The 24,520-nt window shown below is 44.1% G+C and overlaps 1 protein-coding gene across 4 annotated transcripts in view; it reads left to right on the plus strand.

Annotated features, from left to right (window-relative positions):
* PALM2AKAP2 (PALM2 and AKAP2 fusion) overlaps positions 1-24,520 on the plus strand; it is a 220,549-nt gene that overhangs the window by 69,581 nt on the left and 126,448 nt on the right. For all 4 annotated transcript variants that reach the window (XM_083718419.1, XM_083718428.1, XM_083718429.1 and 1 more), the window contains exons 4-5: positions 20,759-20,873; positions 23,335-23,356. In XM_083718419.1, coding sequence (XP_083574545.1) covers positions 20,759-20,873; positions 23,335-23,356 — 137 coding nt within the window. The remainder of the gene's footprint in view (positions 1-20,758; positions 20,874-23,334; positions 23,357-24,520) is intronic.

Raw genomic sequence — 24,520 nt, forward strand, 5'->3', positions numbered from 1 at the left:
ATTCAAATTGTTTGTGCAATGGTGTTTCCTTCTGAGACATGTACTTGGCTTAAGGAAAGTCACTTTAGTAACTATTTTACTGTCCTGGCTTCATTGTAAATTACGCTGGCATTTAAACAGCTGTATAAATACATCTATAAATGGGAGAAGTACATATGACTTTTAAGGTCTCTCGTGGAAACTGTAAAACTCTCCAAATGAAAACCAACTGTGGGCAGATTTAAAGGCATTTCTGTTGTACTCCCTACCCTCACAACTGCATGCACACAATTTGGTATTGTAAGGAGCATATATTGAGACCTTGGGGAGGGGCAGGGCATTATATAAAATGATCAACAGTGAAGTGGAAGTGGAGAGTAGGGACGGAAGCAGTGGTGTAGCATGGGGGGACCAGGGGGGCCATGGCCCCAGGCACAAAATTCTGAGGGAGTGCAACACAGGCGCTAGCTTTCACAGGGATCCCTGCCCCGCCCTGGTGAAGGCAGCAGAGCTGCTCAGGCCCATGGTGAGTGGGCGCACACAGAGGAAGGCAGGCAAGGGGTGACCCCAGTGTGGCCCGGCCAAAGGCTGCGTTTGCTGGCCGGGCTTCCCCTTACACAGACAGGTAGGTGAAGCAGCATGGCCCTGCCTGTATGCGGCTTGCCTGCCCCGGGCACTGGCATCCTGCGCTACGCCACTGGATGGAAGGATCTGCCAATTTCAGTTCTCTGGTTCACATTTTCCCAATATTAAATGCAGCTTTCCACATTTCCGCAGCTATTTGTGGTTTTTGTTTAGTTAAAAAAATCATCCCAGAAATTCTTCACGATGAGTTTTCTTTTAAAAAAGAAAAGAAAAGAGCACAAACCTTTGCAGAAATATGGAGAACTATCCTTGAGACTGGACAAATGAGAATCTGAGAGAAACCAAAATGGAGAGATTCATTGATTCCTAGATGGAGCAAAGCTGAGCAGAATCAGCCCCCGTTTCACCCCCAGTGCAATTGGAGGAGTTTAAATTTGCCATCCCATCCAGTTTCCCACCTTAATATATATATTAGTAATTGCAGTACTGTATTGCTATTGTTTGATTTCTTGTTTAAGGGATTTCTCACCTGCCCTTAACCACAAGGTCCCAGGGTGCGTTACAACAATATAATCATACAATATTAAAATCCACAAAGCCAGTTTAAAATAAACCATGGTATGTACACCAGTCTCGCCAAAATCACTAATTATTAGCCTATTCTCCGTAATATTATTTGCTGCTTTTCACTTCCGTTCCTCTGTTATTGTATCATAGTCCAGCATTTTCCTTATATTCTTCTTTCCAATGTTTTAATTTTAATGAAACGATCTAAATTCATATTCTGTAATCATCTCTAGGGTGTGAGCCATATGACGCACACAAACAAAGGCCTTAGGAAGAGTACAGACAAAATGTATGGTGTTTTAGATGCGAAGGAAATTAATTTGCCAGACACATCGTCTGTCACGCAATAGTAGGTCAAAATTCATGCTTTGTTGGCTACTGTGCATGCAGTTGACTGCTTCGTATTGATAGTTAAACTAGGGGCTCTGCTGCCACAAGTTTTAGGGATGGCCACCAGCTTGGATAGCTTTAAAATAGGTAGATTTGTGGTCCATCAGGTTATCAGTGGTTGTCAGGCACAATAGCTATGTTCTGCTTTAACTGCCAGGTGCAAGGTACCTCTGAATGGCAATTGCTGGGAACCACAGATAGGGAGAGCACTGTTGCACTCGTGTCTTTGTTTGTGTGCCTGCCACAGGCATCTGGTTACAGGGAACCAGGGAGAGGGCCTTCTCAGTAGTGGCACCCGCCCTGTGGAATGCCCTCCCACCAGATGTCAAAGAGAAGAACAACTACCAGACTTTTAGAAGACATCTGAAGGCATCCCTGTTTAGGGAAGCTTTTAATGTTTAACAGACCACTGTATTTTAATACTTTGTTGGAAGCTGCCCAGAGTGGCTAGGGAAACCCAGCCAGATGGGCAGGGTATAAAATTATTATCGTTGTTGTTGTTGTTATTGCTGTGAGAAAAGGATGCTGGATTAGACAGACATTTGACCTGATCCCATACAGCTCTTCTTATATTCTCAGACCCTCCAAGTGTCCCTGTTTTCCAGGGACAGTCCCAGATTTACAGAAGCTGTCCCAGTTTCAGTTTTGATCCCAGAATGTCCCGCTTTTCCTTAGAATGTCCCTATTTTCATCAGAGAAATGTTGGAGGGTATGGAGTTATGCAACCCCTGGGCCAACGAGATAAGTGACTATACAACCTTTGGAAGACATCTGAAGGCAGCCCTGTATAGGGAAGCTTTTTTAATGTTTAATGTTTTATTATGTTTTCATATATGTTGGAAGCCACCCAGAGTGGCTGGGGCAACCCAGTCAGGTGGGTGGGGTATAAATAATAAAATTGTTGTTGTTAGAAAAATGTTGGCGGGTATGTTGAAAGGTATGTTTCTTCAATATCACCAGAACATAAGGAGAACTGGGAGGTGCAGCTGTTCCTGGAAGCCCCCAAACAAAGCATAAAGGCAACTGCTCTCCCTTGTTGCTTTTATGCCCCCCACTGGTATTTAAAGTTACATCTGCCTTCAAACATTTTACATGTCTTGGCTAACAGATCTAAGCCTCCCTATCTAGTCCAGCAAATATCACTGCAGCCTATGGCAGTGAACACCAAAACCAAATAAACACCATATGAGCATGTATGTTCTTGTGTTTGTTCTGAAGCTTGTGCCAATAAATTTCATGGGTAAGCCCCAAGATCTACTATTACAAGACCAAAATAAAAATCCACTTTAACTGCACAACTTGAATTTGTCAGCATGACATTGAATTCTGCCCCCCAAAATACCAATACCTAGAAGTGCCCATGTTCTGCCAACAAGCTGCAGCCTTTCAGAGCAGCCTAGACATTATTGAATATAAAAACCAGCCTGAATCCAGCTAAAATTAATTGAGACCCTAAAATTAATTAAGTCCCTTTGAAACCACAACCAACTTAATTCACCATTAACTTAAGTCCCATCACTTTCCATAGGACATAGTTGTGACAAACTGGACTTGGGTGATTTGCTTGAGTTACAGAACTATGCCCCCCCACCCCCCGAAATATAAAACTGTGCTTTCCATCTATTAGATATAGTCTCCTAATTTGGGAGAGGGCGAAGGACCTCCTTCATTTTTTATAGTACTTGCTATAATATTGGTGTCCACTAGATGCCCCCCTGCATTGTAGTAAAAATAAGCTTTTGCTTCAGAAATTAAAACTGAACTTATTTTCTGATCTTTTGTGACCTAATGCCATTTTCAACCAGTGTGCCATGGCACCCAGGCATAGCTGTCAACTTACAGATTTGAAAATAAGGGACCAGCAGCCTTGAAAATAAGGGACCAGCAGCCAAAATAAGGGACCTGCAGCCTCCCCTGTTCCAGGCACTCCAGTCTTCCTGTCCTCCTGCAGTCTGGTCAAACTCATGCTGGTAGCTTCGAAAACACTGTCCAACCAACTTTGTAACCAGAGGTTCAACTGAATAGAATCTGAATCACATGCACCACAAGGCCTATGCAGCCTCAACTTAAGATGGCTCCCCGGCCTGGCTTTGCACTGCAAAGTTTGCAGCAGCACGTGCAACAAAATGGCGTCCAGCATTCAAAAACCGCCTCAGCTTGCATTAACTAGCCACACACAAGGCATGCAAGCTCCACCCCCCAGTCGTTCTTAGACTTCTTATTGGGTGAGCAACACAGCCAAGCAACACAGTTGGAGCCTCCCTCCTCCCTGGCCGGCAGGGAGGGAGGGAGAGGAGCTGCTTCCTTTGAAATTTAAGGGACATCATTTAAGGGACATTTAAGAGACATCTATCAATAAGGGACAGCAGCGGGACATGGCGCTGGAATAAGGGACTGTCCCTTCAAATAAGGAACACTTGACAGCTATGCACCCAGGGGTGCCTTGAATGATGGTCAGGGGTGCTGCGGGCAACAACAACCCTTTCCTTCCCTCCCTCCTCTGATGCCCTCTTGTGTGTCTGCCTCCCCAAGACTTGCAGAGCTGTTTGTTGCAGCAGCCCTGACTACAAGCTCTGAAGGCAAATGGTGTCTCTGGGGCTGGCCAGGGGGTGCTTCCTAGGCCCCTGTGGGGCAGTGTGAGGAGGCACCTCTCTTTGGGGCTCAGAGACCAGGGACGGAAGCTGCAGCTGCCCAAAGGAGTCCCAAAGAGGGGAGAAGAGAGGAGGCTGAGGGAACACTCCACAAGTGAGGGTGTTTGAAAAAGGGCGAGAGGCTGCCAGCTCTGCAGGCAAGGGGTGACATAGCTGGGCTCCTGAGCCCCACAGGGGTGCTGCAGAAATAATGTAGCTAGTCAAAGGAGCCATGGACCCAAAAAGGCTGAAAACCTCTGGCCTAATGCATTGCCACAATTTTTGCAAGAACTGTTTCTTGTAGATATAGTTCAAGTATGTAAACAAGTCATCCATAGAGTACAAGATTTATATAATGAATGATGTAACAGACCTTTGTCTGATACCCCAAAGGGCTCATGCCAGGTTGGTACTGAGCTCCATGGACAAATATCTGACCTAATATGAGGCAGATGCCTAATTAATTTCCCCACTTGAACACAAATTTGGGGCGGGGGGTGGCAGGAAAACACCCAAATATCCATTACCAGCTTGTATATATGCAAATAGATGCCACAAAGCATTGTTGTTGTTGTTATCCCTTCATGTGCACCCCATGCCCTCCCTAAATATTCATTGGAGGGTTGGGGAAAACAGAACAGATTTTGGAGTCAGGGTTTTTTTTTAAAAAAAAATGTTTGTATAAGTGGTGTGTCTTTGTTTCTCAACTTGATCCTTTTACAGTGGTACCTCAGGTTAAGTACTTAATTCGTTCCGGAGGTCCGTACTTAACCTGAAACTGTTCTTAACCTGAAGCACCACTTTAGCTAATGGGGCCTCCTGCTGCCGCCACGCCGCCAGAGCCCGATTTCTGTTCTTATCCTGAAGCAAAGTTCTTAACCTGAAGCACTATTTCTGGGTTAGTGGAGTCTGTAACCTGAAGCGTATGTAACCCGAGGTACCACTGTACATGGTTTTGTATGGTGGTATTTTATGCATTTTATGCATTGTGGCTTGCGGTTGTTTTTATTGATCATAGTTTAGTATTGAATTATTGTAATTGTTGAGAGTGAATTTCTGTTTACAGTATGTAGCTGGTAGTGGACTGAATTGAGCATGGTGGGTCAGAAGCAAGACTCTCTTTTTTCGCAGCGGGAACTCACCAAAACTCAGTTCCAGCACCTCTCAGGTGGGCACCATTGTCAATAATAATAATAATAATAATAATAATAATAATAATAATAATAAATTTTATTTATACCCCGCCCTTCCCGGCCAGAGCTGGACTCAGGGCGGCTAACACCAGTAAAATTACAGTAGAAACATAATGGGGGGGGCAATTTAAAATACAGGTTAAAATGCAGCCTCATTTTAAAAGTAGCCCATAGATCAAAACCGTAAGGGGAGGGAAGACATAAGGGTCAGACTGAGTCCAAACCAAAGGACAGGCGGAACAGCTCTTTCTTGCAGGCCCTGCGGAAGGATGTCAAGTCCTGCAGGGCCCTGGTCTCTTGTGACAGAGCGTTCCATCAAGTTGAGGCCAGTACTGAAAAGGCCCTGTCCCTAGTTGAGACCAATCTAACTACCTTGAGACCTGGGACCTCCAAGGTGTTGTCATTTGTGGACCTTAAGGTCCTCCGTGGGGCATACCAGGTGAGGCGCTCCCGTAGGTACGTGGGTCCTAGGCAGCATAGGGCTTAGAGAACAAGGAAGGTGTTCATGGTGAGTTCTGGCACCTCTTTCTCTAGAAAAACAGCACCGGTCAGACCTGACCTGATACAGGCCTGACTTGGATGGTGTAAACATGAAAGGGGAGGGAATTAGTTTGCTTTTTGCCTTTTCTGCAAAGGCTCGGGGAAATCAAAATACTTTTGTGAGTTCAGTGCTGGGTTAGCAGCAGTGACGATGGTTGCTTGGAAATCTTTGGTGTTCCTTAAATTTACAGATCAATCTTTCTGATATCTGGAAATGACCGGTCAGGAGTTCTACACATGATCCAGCCGTAAACTATTTCATGCAAAATCCCTTTCAGGTCTCTGCCAAATGTCTGGGTTGCAGGTGTTGCTCTCGCCTTGATTTTTACCCCTCAGATTGAAACAGTCCAGATGGCTGGGATTTCCTTTTTCTTTTTCTTCTCCTACTCTTGGAACTTCCACACTGTTCTGAAGGCCCCTCAGGGTGAAGCAGTTCACCCGACTTGACTGAGACCCAACCCGTCCAGGCCGGAAGTCGTCAGCTGACTCTTACTGGAAATTCTGGGAAAGAAACCAGTGTGAAATCTCTTTGCTTCCCACAGCTCAGTCCTCTTGATTCCAGCATCCCATGAGGCAACAGGGGATTTTCTGCCGTTATCTGTGCGGTTGCTGTTTTGTTTTCCTAAATTGACGCTATGATGCTCTTAAGCATGCTGTCCCTACTTCTGGCTTGAAAGCCATTTGGAAATGAGACAGTTATGACTCAGCTTGAGTTAGCTTCATTTGATGTGAGCAAAGGATCAGAAAAGCTCCTCCAAAACCCTTATTTCCTGTCTTTGCAATCATTGATATGTACAGCTTCTGACTTGGATGGCTTTGGTAGTTAAGTACACTTTTCCTGGGCTGATACCCATTGGTCTAAGTCTGGCCCCCAGTGGCGTAGTGTGGTGGGCACAGAGGCGGTTGCCCTGGGTGCAAAATTGTTAGGTGCTGGCTCAATACAGTTGAACATTTCGGTTGCTGGGCTCTGTTAAAAACAGCTTCTTCATGCGAACCAGGAAGTGACCTCTCCAGACAAGGGAACGACTCTTCTTTTCTTATCTCTGTGGCTGCAATCTCCTGGGTGATGCGGACTCTGTTAGGCAGTTTGAAGTATACTCAGAGTCCTGTAGTGATTTCATGCTCTTTATTGCAGTTTGTAACACAGTGATTGAATTGCCCCCCAAACCTCAGGATTTTATATACATTATTTACACAATGAGTCCCGTCTGATTGGCTGATTCTGCTTCCCTCCTGGAGCCTGATTGGTCTTTTCCTGCAGGCCAACCAGTTGTTGCATTCTACGATGCTACCAGCCTAATAGGCTGATTAACTTCCTCCTGGAGCCTGATTGGTCTTTTTCTGCAAGCCAATCAGTTGTTGCATTCTAGGATCTTACTTGCCCATTGTTCTAGGATCCAAGCTTAGTACATAACACCGTTGAATGCGCATGCATATTCTGTCCGTTTCCCTTCCTCCCACCCAACCCCTCCATGCTGCCTCGGACACTGGCAACCCACGCTACGCCATTGCCTGACCCAGTGCAGACACGGCTTAATGTTGCCTGATTGTCCAGCTGTCATTAGCAGACCAGGCAACCTTTATGTATTTATGGTTACACCACCCTACAGCACCATAGTCACAGGGTGGTGTACCATAAAATAAAAAAGCAACACATAATAAAACCATTAAAACAAATTCCCATAAAATACCTATGTCATTAATACAGTGGCAGTGTCGTATTTAGAAATGACTTCACCCATCACACCTCGCCACCTCTAAAAGCCTGACAAAAAAGTGTGTCTTCACTTATCACAGAAATGAATACACTGTAGAAGCAAGGCATACAGCACAATGCCTTTTTTAAAAATCAGTATTTTATTATTGAAATCACCATCATGGAGAGTAAGGTCTAAAAGCAGGTTTTTGGCAAGGATTCATTTCCAGGAAGCCCCCAGCTTTATAATTAGCAAAATGTTTCATGTTTTACTGTTTTGTTGGAAGCTGCCCAGAGTGACTGGGGTAACCCAGACAGATGGGTGGCATATTATTGGTGGTGGTGGTTGTGGTGGTTTTATGTCAAGCATTGGTTAGCCTACACTTTCCAGTGTCTTTCCTCATACCTGAAGGAGCGTCTCCACCCCCATCATTCTGCCCTGACACTGAGGTCCAGCGCCGAGGGCCTTCTGGTGGTTCCCTCATTGCGAGAAGTGAGGTTACAAGGAACCAGGCAGAGGGCCTTCTTGGTAGTGGCACCCGCCCTGTGGAACGTCTTCCAACCAGATGTCAAAGAGAAAAACAACTACCTGACATTTAGAATACATCTGAAGGCAGCCCTGTTTAGGGAGGCTTTTAATGTATATTAATGTTTTGTTGGAAGCTGCCCAGAGTGGCTGGGGAAACCCAGCCAGATGGGCGGGGTATAAATTTATTATTATTATTATTATTATTATTATTATTATTATTATTATTATCTCTTTATTGCAAAAAAGTCCTGGCATATGATTGAATCCCATCCAGATTAAAGTAAACAGTCTGGAAGCACTCAGAAAGATAGAGCAGCTCATATTAAAATTCTGAACTTGGAGCTGCCTGCTTCTGCCCTTCAGCACTTTCTACTGATAAGGAGGCAAATTCCATTCATCTCTTGACAGCCAGCTTTCATTCTCATCTGTCTGAGAATAGGCAGGAGAAGGAACAAGTGTTGGCTGGCTGGCTTCTTCCATTCATTAATCACTGCCAGCCTCTCTTCCCAGAATCTGCCTCTTGTCCTGGGAAATGGCAGCCTAAAGCCACATGGAAAGAGAAGCCAAGAGCTTTTCAGTTTCACTTCCTCTGAAATAGCCCCTCAAATTCCCCTAACCGAAGGTAAGGGCGGCAACTCAAGAGGACTGACACATCACACTCATTTCAGAGGCATTTGTAAGAACAATGGCAGGAAACACTAAAGGGTGGAAACAGTAAATGGAGCACAGAGTCTGCGAATCGTGGAGCTTCCTGATTGGCTTGATTTACAAGGGACAAGAGCACTTGGAATAACCTTGGAATTGTTGTCCCACTGGAATGAAACAGCTTTTAATGAAAGCAGAAATTTTTACCACGTGAGAAATTGCGTTAGGAAAAGGTCGATGTCCAGAAACTCTAAGGAAAAATCAAGTTAGTGGAAGGGAAGCAGGATGCTGTTGTTGATTCTCTGGGCTGTTCTTTGGAAGGGATGGCTCCACAGAGATGCAAGAGGGAGAAAGACCCACCCTTGTCTTGAGTTCAACTTGGGTGGCTTCGAAAGAGGATTAGACAAATTTTGTGTGTGGATAAGCCTTTCAGTAGTTGCTAGCTAAGTGTTGTACCTCCACTGTTGGGTGCCAGTTTTTGGGAATCGCAGGTAAAAAGGGTGCTGATGTGCTCATATCCTGCTCTCAGGCTTCACATAGGCATCTGATTAGTCAATATGAGAACAGGATGCTAGTCTAGATGGGGCATTGGCCTGATCAGCAGATTCTTCTTGTGTTCTCATTTTTTTTAAAATCCAGCTGTGTGTTTTTGCTTCATATTGCAAGGTAAAGGTACCCCTGACCGTTAAGTCCAGTCGTGAACAACTCTGGGGTTGCGGTGCTCATCTCGCTTTATTGGCCGAGGGAGCCGGCGTACAGCTTCTGGGTCATGTGGCCAGCATGACTAAGCTGCTTCTGGCGAACCAGAGCAGTGCACAAAAACGCCGTTTACCTTCCCACCGGAGTGGTACCTATTTATCTACTTGCACCTGACGTGATTTTGAACTGCTAGGTTGGCAGGAGCAGGGACCGAGCAATGGGAGCTCACCCCACCGCGGGAATTCGAACCGCCGACCTTCCGATCGGCAAGCCCTGGGCTCTGTGGTTTAGACCACAGCACCACCCACGTCCTTTCGTGTTACTAGCTGGCCATTATTTTACTGGTCTGAGCGGTATAACTGCAGGGTATTGATCCTACCTTGGTTGTTCTCATGGGCCACCAGACTTCCAGCCCCTCCAAGCTTTCCGATTTTCCAGGGAGAATCCCAGATTTACAGAAGCCATTCTGGTTTCTGATTTGATCCTGGAATGTCCCACTTTTCCTTAGGTTGGAGGGTGTGGGCTTAATTCTTTTCAATGAGGCATCTTGAGCAATGGCCCCTGAAGTACAAATCAACAGGCAATGCTATGCTCGCAGGTACAGCGCACCATTGTCTGTATTCAGCTATTCCAAACAATGGATGTATTTTAGAAAGAATAATATTTACATCCCAACTATTTACTTCCTTAAAATAGGAAATGAACCTGCTCTTGGGGATAGGGTTGTCTTGGAGGACAGAAAAACCACTCATTACACTGAGAGGCAGGTTACAAAAAAAAACCACAAATGAGTACTTTGGAAATGCCATTGGGTAGAAAAGAGGCTTCCGGATTTTGTTAGGTGAATTGTTCCATCTGCATTTTTAAATGAACAGGCTTGAATCTCACTCCATAGAAAAGAATGGGAAAAGAATCCAGCTACCCTCTCTTAATTTTGTGATACACTGCAGTTGTTAGCTAGAAAAAAAGTACCAGAAATGTACAAAATGTGTTTTGTGATAAAATGCTTACAAAAAACCAAATGTTTGCATGCTTTTAAAATAAAAATGCAGAACAATGCAGAAACGGAAGTGAACCGACTTACAAATGCACACATCTAAATGGGCATTGACCGAAAACAGACTCAATCCTTCATCCTCAGAAGTTAGATTATCACATGTGGCTGAGACATGGGATGGCAGGAGGCTTTTCTTTCTTTTTTCCCCTGGACAGAAAAGGCATTTGCACATACAAATGAACTGAAATGGATGGATTTGATCTGGAAGAGGTTTGAGGTGTAAGAAAATGGCAGAATACAGTGGTACCTCTGGTTGCGAACGGGATCCGTTCCGGAGGCCTGTTTGCAACTTGAAAAGAACGCAACCCATGTCTGCGCATGCACGGGTCGCAATTCGCCGCTTCTGTTAATGCGCATGACGTCATTTTGCGCATCTGCGCATGCATGAGTGGCGAAACCCAGAAGTAACCCTTTCCGGTACTTCCGGGTCGCCGCAGGATGCAATCTGAAAACGCACAACCTGAAGCAAACGTAACATGAGGTATGACTGTATGTTAAGAAGCATGTTAGAGAGGATGGAATTACAGTGGTACCTCTAGTTGCGTTCACCTCTGGTTACGTATCCTTCGGGATATGTACACGGCAAACCCGGAAGTATTTTCCCGGGTTTCACCGCACATGCAGAAGCACTAAACCACGCCGCGCGCATGCGCAGAAGCAGCACCTCCCGTTGCGAATTCCTCAGGATGCAGCCGAACCTCCGGAACGGATCCCATTCGCAACCGGAAGCACCACTGTAGATAAGATGGAACCTCAATAATGCAATTGTATGCAATTTGGGTTATAAACATTGATGTTGGGGGAGCAAGAAGTCACTAGTTTTGTTGATTTGGAGTATAATTGTGGAGTAACAAATATAACTTTCAATATGGAAAAAGAATAAAATATTACTTTTATAAAAATAGAAGGCATTAATGCAAAGCACCATTTTTGTTTTGTTTTTGAAAAAAGAAACATTTATATTTATACCCCACCATTGTTCCGTCAAGGGAGTCTCCCATACAAGCACTGGTCAGCTCCTGACTTGCTTAGCTGCATCATGTCCCCTCAGGCCAGTATAACTGTTTATACAGTTTATCCTCAGGAACAGTTGGCCCTACTGAACTTTCTCCTCTACATAATGCAATATGGTCCCCTACTGATATTTTCCCCTTGGGACTTGAGAGTGCATTTTTAAGTGGTGGCTGATGCATTACTTCCTGGTGACTGTGCTTGTGTGACTATAACTATGCAACAAAAGTCAGCTAGGTTTCTATCACAGATGAATTGAACTTAAAAGTCATTCACCATGGGAAAGTGCTGAGAAAACCCTTCAACACTTTGAGGGTGCTGTTAACAAGATACATTTTAAACTCGAGAATGCAATGTTTTCGTGGGAGATACACAGATGTCGATAAGTTTGGTCACATGTGTTGATGTTCTTCTCAAGAGACTGAATAGTTATCAAAGGAATGACTATCAAGGCATGAGTTCGCATGGACTAAAGCCATCTTAAACAAGGAGCAGGGCCTGTTTGCACCATTCTTTCTCTCAAGATAAGATTGCTGAATTAATGGGTCTTCGTTCTGGAGACTTTCCAGGCTGCCTTTCTGATTGTCAACATTTACTAATAAATGATGCAATCGGAATTGAATTTCAGTCATTTGAATTGTGACTAAATCAAAGCAGAATGCTGTTCCCGATGGCCTAGGAAAATAACACCATTCTGAGCAACATAATATTGAGTGATGCACATCCCCAATATTGCCACCATGGATTGAGAATTTCCAGCACATGTGGAAGCCATCAATTATATTGTTGAAGTAAGCAGTGGTTCGTTCCCCCCATTCCTGCCAGACCCTCGACCTTATGCTATTATTTCCTTCATCCACCAGTTTAAACTAGCAATATAGTTTTGTTTGGGATTAACTGGGCCTAAATTTCTCTGGATGGAATTATTTCTGATAATGGAGGATATTTGGTGAAAATGTTGCATCCCAATTTTTTTGCTCACAATAGGATGGAGCATTCAGCTCTAAGAGAGAGAAAAGGAGACAGAAAGGATATTGAAAGCATCTTGGAGTGTGAAGGATCAGAAGCAGAGGTATCAGCAGAGGAGTGCCTGCTTGCTCATTCTACACTCTGCTTCTTTATTGCTGACCTAAAAATTAGTTAGTAGCGCTGACTCAAATTTTGCAGGGTAGACAGAGGAAGGAGGACTGAAATCCCCCAGAACAGTTTTGGTTGTAGGGGTGTGAAATTCACAGGAGCTGAAACTTACCCCCACTCCTGGAACATATCATAAGGTCCCCACCGTATTATACCTACAAGCCTTAGTCAAAGTGATGCTGTATCACCATGGAGCTTCACTCCCAGTGCTTTGGGAAAGTTTAGCACTCTTGGTTAGAGTCTTCTGCCAGTTCATCAAAAAAAGAGACCACTGATGGGCATCTTTCTAAATCATCTTCTGGCAAAAGGAAGCTGGCCAGAGGTGAGAAGAGATGGAAGCAAAGACCAGCTCTTTTCTTTTTATTGTGCATGTGCATTGTACAGCATGCAACTACCCACAAGGGCCCTGCTTCTGCTCTTGCAGAAAGGAATACCCCTTCCCCCATGCTTTTGGAATCAAATCAGTGCAATGTAAAAGCAGCAGCGACACAGCTGGGTGCATCTAAAGGATCGGCAGTGAGAGGCAATCTGTCAAGAGTGAGCTTTTCATACATTTTCTCTTGGAAAGAAAGAAAGAAAGAAAGAAAGAAAGAAAGAAAGAAAGAAAGAAAGAAAGAGGACCTCTTTTTCTTAGGATCACCTAATCTGGTGCAATGCTCATTTAAAGTAACATCTGGAGTTTTCTTTCAGCATGAACTGCAACGAAGAGCTGGTACATTTTTAATATTCTTCCAAGCACTGCAATTTTTTGCACAACATTTTTTTTCCTATCCAGTGTTATTTTGCTTTGTTACTTTGGAGTTCATTGGTTGGCTTCTGCAATTTAATATGAAGTGTATGATTTGGGATTGCCACCCCATCAAAAGAGAGAGAGAGAGAGAGAGAGAGAGAGAGAGAGAGGGAGGGAGGGAGGGAGGGAGAATAAATTGAAAGACAGTAACTGAAATTGATAGAACTTGACTTTCAGGTAAAAAACAGAGAATCGCAATGAAGGTGTTAGAATCAAAGGCAAACTAAATTGTGAAAACTGGGTGTGTGTTTTTTTAAAAATCACATTCCATTTCAAAACCTACATTTAGCAAATACATTAGGATCTTTCTGGTTTAAATATTTGTTAAGGGAAAATGAAAATGAAATAATAGGCAGGTATATATTGCAGATGTGTATCTGATTTAATAGTCATTTCCTCTCACAGGGAAATCCTGGGAAATGCAGTTCCTGGACAGGAGCTAATGGGAAATTCTCAGCAACTTCACCCGACGATGATCCCCAAGGTTCTCTGGGGGAAACCATTGCAGGAAAAGTTTAATACAGTGGATATAACTGTTGTACAAGTAAACTAGTCAGAAGATTAATTTATAACACCAGAGAACGAAGAATTCAGTTTTTTTCTGAGCTCACTGGCTTATTCACAATGCTTCAAGGAATCCTTTGATGGTCAGCGTGATGAGTTCCTTTGTTATTTTTTATTTTCCAAACTTTTTTTTTTAATGCTTACAGGTCTCTGTTCCTTTCGTGCTACAGGTCATCTTGGTTCACTGAAGGCAGTCATCCTGCTCTAATGAGCTATTGCTTATGTCCGGAAGCAACGCTAAAGGCTTTGCATCTTGCGTTCTCTCCATGTCAAAGGGCACCCAGCTTTTGCTAGTGTTTCTTTGTGAAGTATGGAAGGCGCTGACTCTTTTTACTTATTTCTTCCCTGCTGTACTTCCAAGATAACAGCAGTAGAGACTGAGGGAGTGAAAAGGAAAAGAATATAACCTTACAGATGCCTTCAAAGTTGTAGCCATTCAGTTTCCATATGAATTTGACTTCAAACTTTCTCCAGGATTTCTTCTTTAACGTGATTTCAGTGTAGGATCCCAACAATATTGGAACTATTCCCCCGCCCGACTCCTTATAGTTCATGTATTGCATCTGAAATATGTACCTGAGGGACACACTAAATGTGAAGTTTTGAGATTCATTATTAAACTCCTGGGCTTGTACCAACAAAGTCATTGTGCAAGCTGAATGACTTCTGCTTATGGCGCAGAACCTCCATTGTCCCATCCCCCACCCCCCACAATCTGCTCTGGAAGTTTCCCCTGTGAAAGATTTTGCAGTCAAATCTAGCAGTGCATATTCTCGCTAGTTAGCATGAGAAGGGGTTAAGACCATAGAGCTGTATTGCTGATAGACAGACTCAGATCATAGAAATGTAATTGATAGAGAAGGCTCTGTGTGATGTCATTTCCCCTCGTCTCCTGGGAGGGAAGCAGCAAAGAAATAGTTCCTGCTTCTCTCTCTCTCTCTCTCTCTCTCTCTCTCTCTCTCTCTCTCTCTTTGGGTACATGCCTGAGACTGTTTTTGCTGTAAATGCAGGATTTTACCTGCATATATTTTTACCACTGTTGCCGCTAAGGATGAATGCTTGACTGTTTTAAACTTACTTTTCAGCCTGTAGCCTGTTTCTTTGATAAACGGGGTATCAAAAAAAGAGAATTCAACCAGTGACTAATTCCTATGCTTTCAATTAAACTGCTTAAGATGGGATTTAAACTCTGCTCAGCCACAAGCTCTTAAATGTAAGCTGATCCATTTGTCTCAACCCACACATGTGGGTCTGCAGATGGATAAAATATAGTTAAGTAAGCGTAATAAAAACCCATCACCCTCAACCTTCTAGAATAGATTTGAGGCACATGAGGAGAGGAGCAGAAGGGCAAATTTCAATGGTCAAGCAGAAGTCATCCTGCTCATACATGGACTTTGTTGGCTTCACACACCCTCTTCTTTTATAAAAAGGGAAAGGCAGGCTTGAAGGCTATACATTTGATGGCAGCTATGGCACAGGAGAGGGATGCGGGTGGCGCTGTGGTCTAAACCACAGAGCCTAGGGCTTGCCAATCAGAAGGTCAGCATTTCGAATCCCCGCAACAGGGTGAGCTCCTGTTGCTCAGTCCCTGCTCCTGCCAACCTAGCAGTTCAAAAGCACGTCAAAGTGCAAGTAGATAAATAGGTACCACTCCGGCGGGAAGGTAAACAGCGTTTCCGTGCGCTGCTCTGGTTCGCCAGAAGCAGCTTAGTCATGCTGGCCACATGACCCGGAAGCTGTACGCCGGCTCCCCCAGTCAATAAAGCGAGATGAGCGCCGCAACCCCAGAGTCGGCCACGACTGGACCTAATGGTCAGGAGTCTCTTTACCTTTATGGCACAGGAGGTGGAGGAGGTACCCTTTTCCCCGTGGTCTCTCTGTGATCAGAACTGAACCTGTTCTAAAAAATTGAGAGGAAATGGTTAAGCCCCCTCTACGTCCAGTGTTATTATTCAAATATGTGGTCCATGCATGCCTGCATTGTCCATTAAAAAACAAACAAACTCCAGGAGAATGGTCATAGATTTCCCAGCATCACTTGCAATTTTGTGCTAAGATGTTGTCAGGGCCATATCTATAGTGTGTGTGCATAGAATGCATGTATCGGGTCCCGATATTGTGCTTCCCATAAGCATCTGGTTGGCCACTGTGTGAACATGATGCTGGATTAGATGGGTCACTGGTCTGATCCAGGAGACTCTCCTTACGTTCCTGCCCCCTGCCCCTTGTTGTGGAACTGGAGTTGGCTGCTTCTCTCTGTTGATGGCAAACCTGGTTTTGCTGCTACAGATAATGGTGCAAGTCTAAATTTGTGTCCAGCAAAGCGGTGCTAGTCCAGGAAGCAGAACGTGATGCATTGCGCCAGCCACTCAATACGTTTCCTTAGCACAGCATGCTATTAGCCACTGTGGCTATGCTCCCTTTCCACTACATTGCGCAGTATTCTGGATGTCAGTTGCTGAAAATTGCAGGCGGGGAAAGTGATGTTGCGCTCAGCTTGTGAGCTTGCCATAGGCATCTGGTTGGCCACTGTCAGAACAGAACATTAGACCAGAGGAGCCTTTCGCCTGACCCAGCAGGGCTCTTCCTATGTTCTGTGCCTTCTGTCCTAATTTCAAACGCTTTAACTCAATAGACACCTACCTAATCCTGCTGATGAGGGCTGCCCCTGTTGTCGTGCATTAGAAACGAGCTCCATAATTCTGACTATGTTTTGTTGCAAATGCAGAATTCCTATTTTTGAAAAGGCTGCCTTCTATTACGCATTCCTGGCATATACTGAAGGCGGGTGATGCAAATTCTTTAAAATTATTTCCATGTCCTGCTGCTACTTGCTCTATTTATAGTGCACGAAATGCCAGGTCTACAACATATTAAAAGAAAAATCAGGGTCCCCCACCTCCTACACTGTAAAAGTACAGCAGATGCAAGTTAGTACCGGAAATGGGTAATTTAGTTAGTTATAACCAGTGCTTTTTTCTGGAGGTACACAAAGGTGCACAGTACCAGCACCTCACACACACACCCAATGTTAAAAGTGTGGCACTTACTGTAACAACTTAAAGGTGAGTACTGCTAGCTTTTTTTTTCTTTAAAAAAATCACTGGTTATAACTGTCCATAGATATATGCATTCATATTTACTTTCAAAAATATTAATGATTTTAACACAGGGTGAATATAAGCCAGCAATGGTTCGTGATGGTCTCCAGCTCTCAGAACTACTAATATCACCACCAAGAACAGATAGCAGTTCAAGTGCAATGTGGCTGCAAACCTTGGTTTAGCAATTACAATTCCGTTTTAATGAGGGTAGCAAAAAAACAATCTGTGTTAATAAGATTAATGAAATTTGAAAGCCAGCGATAGCCCTAAGGCTCATCAATTCCCAGAGTTGTCCTCCACACTGAACAGGCCTCCCACTTCTTTATCAAAACTAATTTCCCTAAATGGTATTAAAAAGGAGGATGGTCTGGAGCCCATTTTTTTTAAAGATTGCATCCGTTTACTAAGAGAAAAGGGAAGAACTCCCAGGCTTTGGGATCGTAGAATGCAGTTTTGTTATGCTGAGATAGGTTAGGGGCTAAGAGACCAAGTTTCTGAGGGGAAGGTCCTGAACCTTATCTTTGCCAGTGGCAACAAATTTCTGACATACCTAAACTGGTCCTGTGGAAATGGAAAAGACAGGGAAAGTTCCGAGTTATATTTTCTCTCAGACAACTACAAAAGTAGATAACAAAGCAATCCTGGCTTTGAAGACAAAAGCAGGAGCCTTAAGCCAGAGAGGCTAAGCTGGATGACATGAGAAAGCAAAGCATGGAAGCCACAGTTGCTTAAAGGGTCTTGGGGAGATAGAATCCATCTAAGAGGATTTATGTCAATTCCAAACCAAGGAATATTCTAAGAAGGGTTACTCCATGGACAAATGCTGTCCAGTATATATAAAGTCCTTACATTCTTCATCTGCCAAAGGGATAAGGCTAGAGTCCTGGTTCTTCGACTAAGTGCTAATTCAACAGTATTACGAGCCATCAAAAACACTTTTGTGCGATGGTACTCTTCACAGGAGCCATCACTTTTGAAAGAACTGTGGTGTGAATGATACAGAAGAAAAAGGTTGCAGACTCAGAGGAGGAGGAGGTATCAGAAGCTGAAGAGGTAACAGGGTTTGGTGAGCAGGAAGGGGCTGTGGCAAAGAGCAGTCCAGAATCGGAGGCAGAAGAAGAGGCTGGGCCAGAGAGAGAGAGATGAGGCAGGCTGCTGAAGAAGCCAGGGGGATTCCCCCTCCTGCTGTGACCTGCTCCTCTCCCCACTGGTCTCCCAGAACCTGGAGAGGTATGAAGAGGGTGGAGCAAAGACAGACAAGGCATCAGTGTCTCAGATTGCTTGGGAAGGACCCGGGGGGAGGAGGAGACTTAGGGAGTTGTGGGGAGGCAAAGACCTTCATTCCTTGCAACAGCCTCCTTGGGCCAAGATCTGCTGGGAAGAGTCGCTGTGCTCGCCAGGCCTGGCCTCCTGTGCTGTTTGTTTCTTTGAATAACACTGTGTGAGTTGTTGCTGGTCCACTCCTGACACCTGTACTGATATCAGGGTAGCTGGAAATTGTAATCTAGCAACATATGGAGTTGCCAGAGTTTCCTTATCCTTGCTTTAAAGCTCCCTGGAGCTTGGGAGCTGGGTACTTGAAAGACCACCTGTTCCCATACCAACCTGTCTATGTGCTGAGATCATCAGTGAAGGCTCTTCTCTGTGTGGCATGATCAACTGAAGTATGGTGGGAGGTGATCAGGGGAGGAATCTTTTCAGCGGTGACACCTTGCATATGGAGTTTGCCTCCCAGAAAGGCTTTTCAACACCGGGCAAAAGTTTTCTTCTCCTCCCAGTATGGTTGAGCTTTAAACTGTTTTAATGGCTGCTTTCCAGTGTAATTTGATTTTGCAATATGGGTTTTGTTGTCTTGTATCTGATCCCGGACCACCCTGGAAACTGTTTGGCTGAAGGATAGCAAAGGTATAAATCTATTTCACATGCTGCCCATTGCTCTGTTCCTCACTCGGGTACTCTCCAAGTCTTAATCAGTCTCTGAGCTCAGTCTTGGGTTGTTTGGCCTGATTGCTACTCATGTTTGAGATTTGGGCTTGCAATGCACTCAAGAGACAAGAACAAGGAAATGGCTTCCTTGTCAGGTGTCATGGGCATGGTGGACCAGAGAGTGCTTAAGAAGGACAGAACTTTTTTTATGTACGCTACTACAGCAGCAAGGATCCTGATTGCAAAACATTGGAAGACACAAGATTTACCCACACTGGAGGAATGGCACACGCAGTTGATGGACTACATGGAACTGGCCGAAATGACTGGCAGAATCCGAGACTTGGGAGAAGAAACAATTGAGGAGGACTGGAAAAAATTTAAAGACTATTTGGAAAAATATTATAAGTTGTATGAATGTTAAAAAACGCACCTTTTAGGAAATTCTAGCTTCAGTAATGTTAAATTAAAGAAATGGAAATTAAGGTACAAGAAGTCAGAGATAGAATAATGAAACAACTTTATTGTGTTAAAATGAAAACGTACATGATTTGGGTCATAATATATTTGAAATTGGGTAACATGATAAAATGGAAGATACAATAAGTATTGAAACAAGTTAACAAATTGCAGATGTTATGTATCACAGAGAATGCAGGGTCGGGAGGACGCGGGGAAGTCCAGTAGATTTGGAAAAAAGAACAAGAAAATTTGTAACTTTCTTTTTCTACCTTTATAATATGCTCTTTATTCTTTTTTCTGTATTTCATAAAACTAATAAAAAATATTATTAAAAAAAAGGAAATGGCTTCCTTGTCAGGTGTCTGGTGACAATTACAAGACAGGAGAGGAGGAAGGAAGGATCTGTACAGTACAATGTTTTTAAAGGCTGTATTCCAAGTACAAACAAAAGGTATGTCTACTGTGCAAGGGCCAATTACTGCTGAGGTTGTTTATGGTAGTGCATTGCAAGGTTGTGCTTATTTTACAAGTTAAGTTAGGTTTCTAAGACATTCATTGTACATAGCACAAGGAAATTGCTGTTGATTACTGTTTCCTCCGCAGAAGTTCACAAAAGAAGATAACAAACATCAATTTTATCAATCGTGGGTAGTGGGTTATACTGCATTTCATCACTTTTCCTGACACTTCTACAAGAAACCTTTTAACCTGGCACCTCTTGGGGTAAAGAAAGAACTCAACAGTTATGATATTGCTCCAAAACCTGCATTCAGATCCTCACTCAGCCAATGAAGCTCACAGGGTGACCTAATTTATGTTGCAGGGTTGTTTGGGGAATGAAATGAGGAGCAGGAGAGACCTCCTCAAAAGAAAGTAGAATAGACATGCAATAATCAATCAATCAATCAATTGTTAACTATAATATCGAATGCTGGCTTGCATGTCTGTGACCCGTGTTGCGTTAATCAGGTGCCAGTCATTATATTTAGGAATTGGTCATTAAGAAACCAAATGATGTACAAGACTGTGTAAATTAACATTTTTTCAGGAGGCAAGCTGACCCCTGACTGATTCATCTAACCCTTTTTTTAAATTAGCCTTGATGGAGAACTTTTCACAAAAGGTTGTAAGATGTATGTGGGCAAAAGGGAACATCCAAAGAAACTGTTTTTCAGCTAGGAAGCCAAACAAAGAGCATAAGATGAGATGTTTTCCCCAGACAACTAAAACGTTATTTGATATATTTTCCAGGTTAGAACAAGAAATAGGAAAACTAGAAAGTGAAGAATCCCAAATATCTGCCAAAGAGAAAATCATCTTAGAGAAACTAAAGGAAACGGAGAGATCCTTTGAGGACTTGCAAAAGGTAAAAGCATTTTTTTAAAATTAAAAAACAACAACCTGATCATCTACAAATAAAGTATGAGATGTTGAAGCGAGAGGTTTTTCTTTTGAAAAAATTATGGGCCTTTCCACGCTTGCCACTTATAGTAGTTTGTGGGTTTTATTTGGATTTTTTGCATGCTGCTATTTGATGTTGGAATCATTCAGCTAGTATTCTGGAATAGGGTACTCAAAAACCTGCTTTTCCTTCTACAAAAATTGATTTATGTGAAAGATCCGGATTCTCAAATATTTCATGTGTGTGGAATGCGTACAAGCATCATCCTGCTTTCTGTGTGGAGGGAAGTAGGTGGGCGTGATTTGGAAGACATTGGTTTCATGGCACTTTCTTCTGACCTGTGCATGCTGCCAGCCTGTTTGCAAGCTCGGCTCAGATGAGAGATGCAACTTATAGAGACGTTGGCATTGAGGCAAAGTACTCCCTGTGACAGGAGTAACTGCAAACAAAATGTCACCGCAATAACCAGGTTGTGAGTCAAGTTCCCGCTCGCCGCTTTGTGATGAAATAAGACACATAGACACAAGCATTTTAGGTTAACGGGCTAAAAAAAGCCACAACTTTATTGGTTACAGAATGTGAGTGGTATTAGCTTAGGCACTGGATCCAAACAGACTATACAGTGGTACCTCAGGTTAAGTACTTAATTCGTTCCGGAGGTCCGTACTTAACCTGAAACTGTTCTTAACCTAAAGCACCACTTAAGCTAATGGGGCCTCCAGCTGCCGCCGTGATGCCGGTGCATGATTTCTGTTCTCAGCCTGAAGCAAAGTTCTTAACACAAGGTAATATTTCTGGGTTAGCGGAGTCTGTAACCTGAAGCATATGTAACCTGAAGCGTATGTAACCTGAGGTACCACTGTACTTGACTCCTGCCTGCTCTGCAGGGAGTCATGCAAGGGTTAACAACCTGTAGGGGGAGCCTATTGATGCAAATCAACTGGAAGCTTTCCCTTAGAGTATGGTTACCATATTTTTTTCAATGAATCCAGGGACACCTTTTTGTTGTTGTTGTTTTTGAAACTGGGTAGCAACAGGGAGTCAGTAGTGGGGATGGTGAGGCAAAAGACCCTGGGCCCAAGCACACATGCATATTGTATAAAGGTGCAAAGCCCTTCTTTCGCACCCTGTGAAACATAAATATGCAGAGTTTTTTAAAAAACTAGGCAACGGCGCACCGTGCTCCTGTGGCTCCCAAGCCTTCCCCAATCCCCTTCCCCCTTTGTTTTCACAGATCAGGGGAGGCTCGGGAGTCACAGGCAGGCAGTCGTTGCCCAGGAGGGGCCAGCCTGGTAGTGCAGTTGGCTCTGGCTGGTTTCAGGAACTGCTCACTGCCGTGGTGCAGGAAAAATGGCGGGCGGCACAGCAGTGAGCAACGAGCACCTTCTGAAGCCAGCCAGAGCCAACTGCACTAACAGGCTGGCTCCGGGCTGCTGGGGCTGCCGCTGCCACATTTCCCGGGGACAGATTTGCAAATCTGGGGACGTCTGATAACCCTACCCTAGAGTCATCCGAGGGTCGTGCCATGGCCCTAGCCACCACCTGGGCATCGGACAAGAACCACGACCACCGGATTCCTTTAACAGAATACCCTTCAACCTCCCCTCTGACACACAACGCATTTTCCAATGCCTAACCTCCAAACCTTACAAAGTTGTGACGATTTGCTACAAGGTAAGCGAAAAACCAAGTGGCTGGTGCCAATCTGCCAAGTGGAAAAAATTCCTACCAGGCCTCTTGGACAACCAAGGCAACCAATTAAGGTCCATAGTAAGATCGGGTACAGAAGCAAAACCTAGAGGGAGGGAGGGTGATCCGAGGAAGCCGGAACAACAAGACAGCGCTCATCTGCCAGCAGCCATTTTTAAACAGCTAAACCATGCCCCACCCCCTGCCAGTCGGATTGGCTAGCTAGGGTGTGTGACGCAGGCACAGGACTCCAGTGACGCAGGGGCCTGGCCACACCCCCCCCCCCCCGCGCGAGCGTGGGGAGCGATTCCTGCTCACAACACCTCCCCTCGGGGAAGAGGAGAGGCTTTCAATAACCATATATCAGGTGGACACAGAGTTCCTCTTCTAATCACTTATACTCTCACAAGATCAGTATTCCAGAATACTAGGTGTTAAATACCCCGCCCGCCCGCGCCCCCCCCCAAAAAAAAAGTTGTGGAAGGGCTTTTCCAATGCACATGCTATGAATGCTTATATTTACTGGCTGGATGAACATGAGTATAGATTATGGGTATGACTAATAACTGCAGAAAGCTCTGTCAAATAGCAAAAATGATGCTGCCCTACTTTATAGGACTGTTGTAAGCATTATTGATGTAATGTATACCAAGCATTCTTGAACATGTAAGAGTTTTATATAAATGCATATAACGTGAAGAAAAAATGACTAATTCCAATATTTTTCATTTTTCAGAGCTTCTCACGCCAAGATGGAGGTAAATGTTTGTCGGTACTTATAACAAGTTACACTGTTTTTGCTCTGCATCCGATAATGTTCTGCGTAGTTGTTCTGGTGTAGAAGTGATTGGCAAAGCAATCTCAAGCCTCTGAATCTGTAATGACTAGCATTCTGTAATAGATCACCTACAAAATGTTTGCTTTAAAAAGCCTTGCAAGAGTAGCTTCTGAATCATGACTGCCTTATTTTCTAGGTCTTAGTGGGTTTCCAGTGCTTATGTGATACACATTAAAGTAAAGGTAAAGGTACCCCTGCCCGTAGGGGCCAGTCTTGCCAGACTCTGGGGTTGTGCGCCCATCTCACTCAAGAGGCCAGGGGCCAGCGCTGTCCGAAGACACTTCCGGGTCACGTGGCCAGTGTGACATCGCTGCTCTGGCGAGCCAGAGCTGCACACGGAAACGCCGTTTACCTTCCCGCTAGAAAGCGGTCCCTATTTATCTACTTGCACCCGAGGGTGCTTTCGAACTGCTAGGTTGGCAGGCGCTGGGACTGAGCAACGGGAGCGCACCCCGCCGCGGGGATTCGAACCGCCGACCTTTCGATCGGCAAGCCCTAGGCGCTGAGGCATTTACCCACAGCGCCACCCGCGTCCCAATGTGATACACATTACCCTGTAGTAAAGTGTAAGATCACAGACTTTGGGTTTCCAAAGAGATTCTGGAACTCAGCCGTGAGTCATGACTTGAACATTTATTGGCGAGGTTCCCTCAGAATTAACTGCAAAAAAGGGGGCATTTTCCTGCCAAAGTAATCTTGTAAAACACACAACAGCTTGTTCCACACATTTGCTCAGTGATGGCAGACAATGGTGTTGCCATAAATAATGGCTTTGTGTCTGTTTGTGGGAGCAGTTTGTAAGGCACAACACACAAAGGTCTGCTTCTTAGGTCTTTTAGATTAGTATGTGGAAGCATGATTTTAAAACAGAAACATAAACCAGCCAGGTACAGTTTAGTTTATGCTCATCATTAGTTTATGCTAAAAGCCAGGCTGACTGGCTTATAAATCAACTTAAAGAAACTGGGGTTTTTTTGGGGGGGGGGCTATACAGAGCTGCAGAAAAGATCTAGGACACCACATGGCCCATTACACAAAATAAAGACTTTAAATGGTGTGCTGTATTATTATATTTTAGCTTCCT

Source organism: Podarcis gaigeae (assembly GCF_964106915.1).
Source record: "Podarcis gaigeae genome assembly, chromosome: 17".
NCBI lineage: Eukaryota > Metazoa > Chordata > Lepidosauria > Squamata > Lacertidae > Podarcis > Podarcis gaigeae.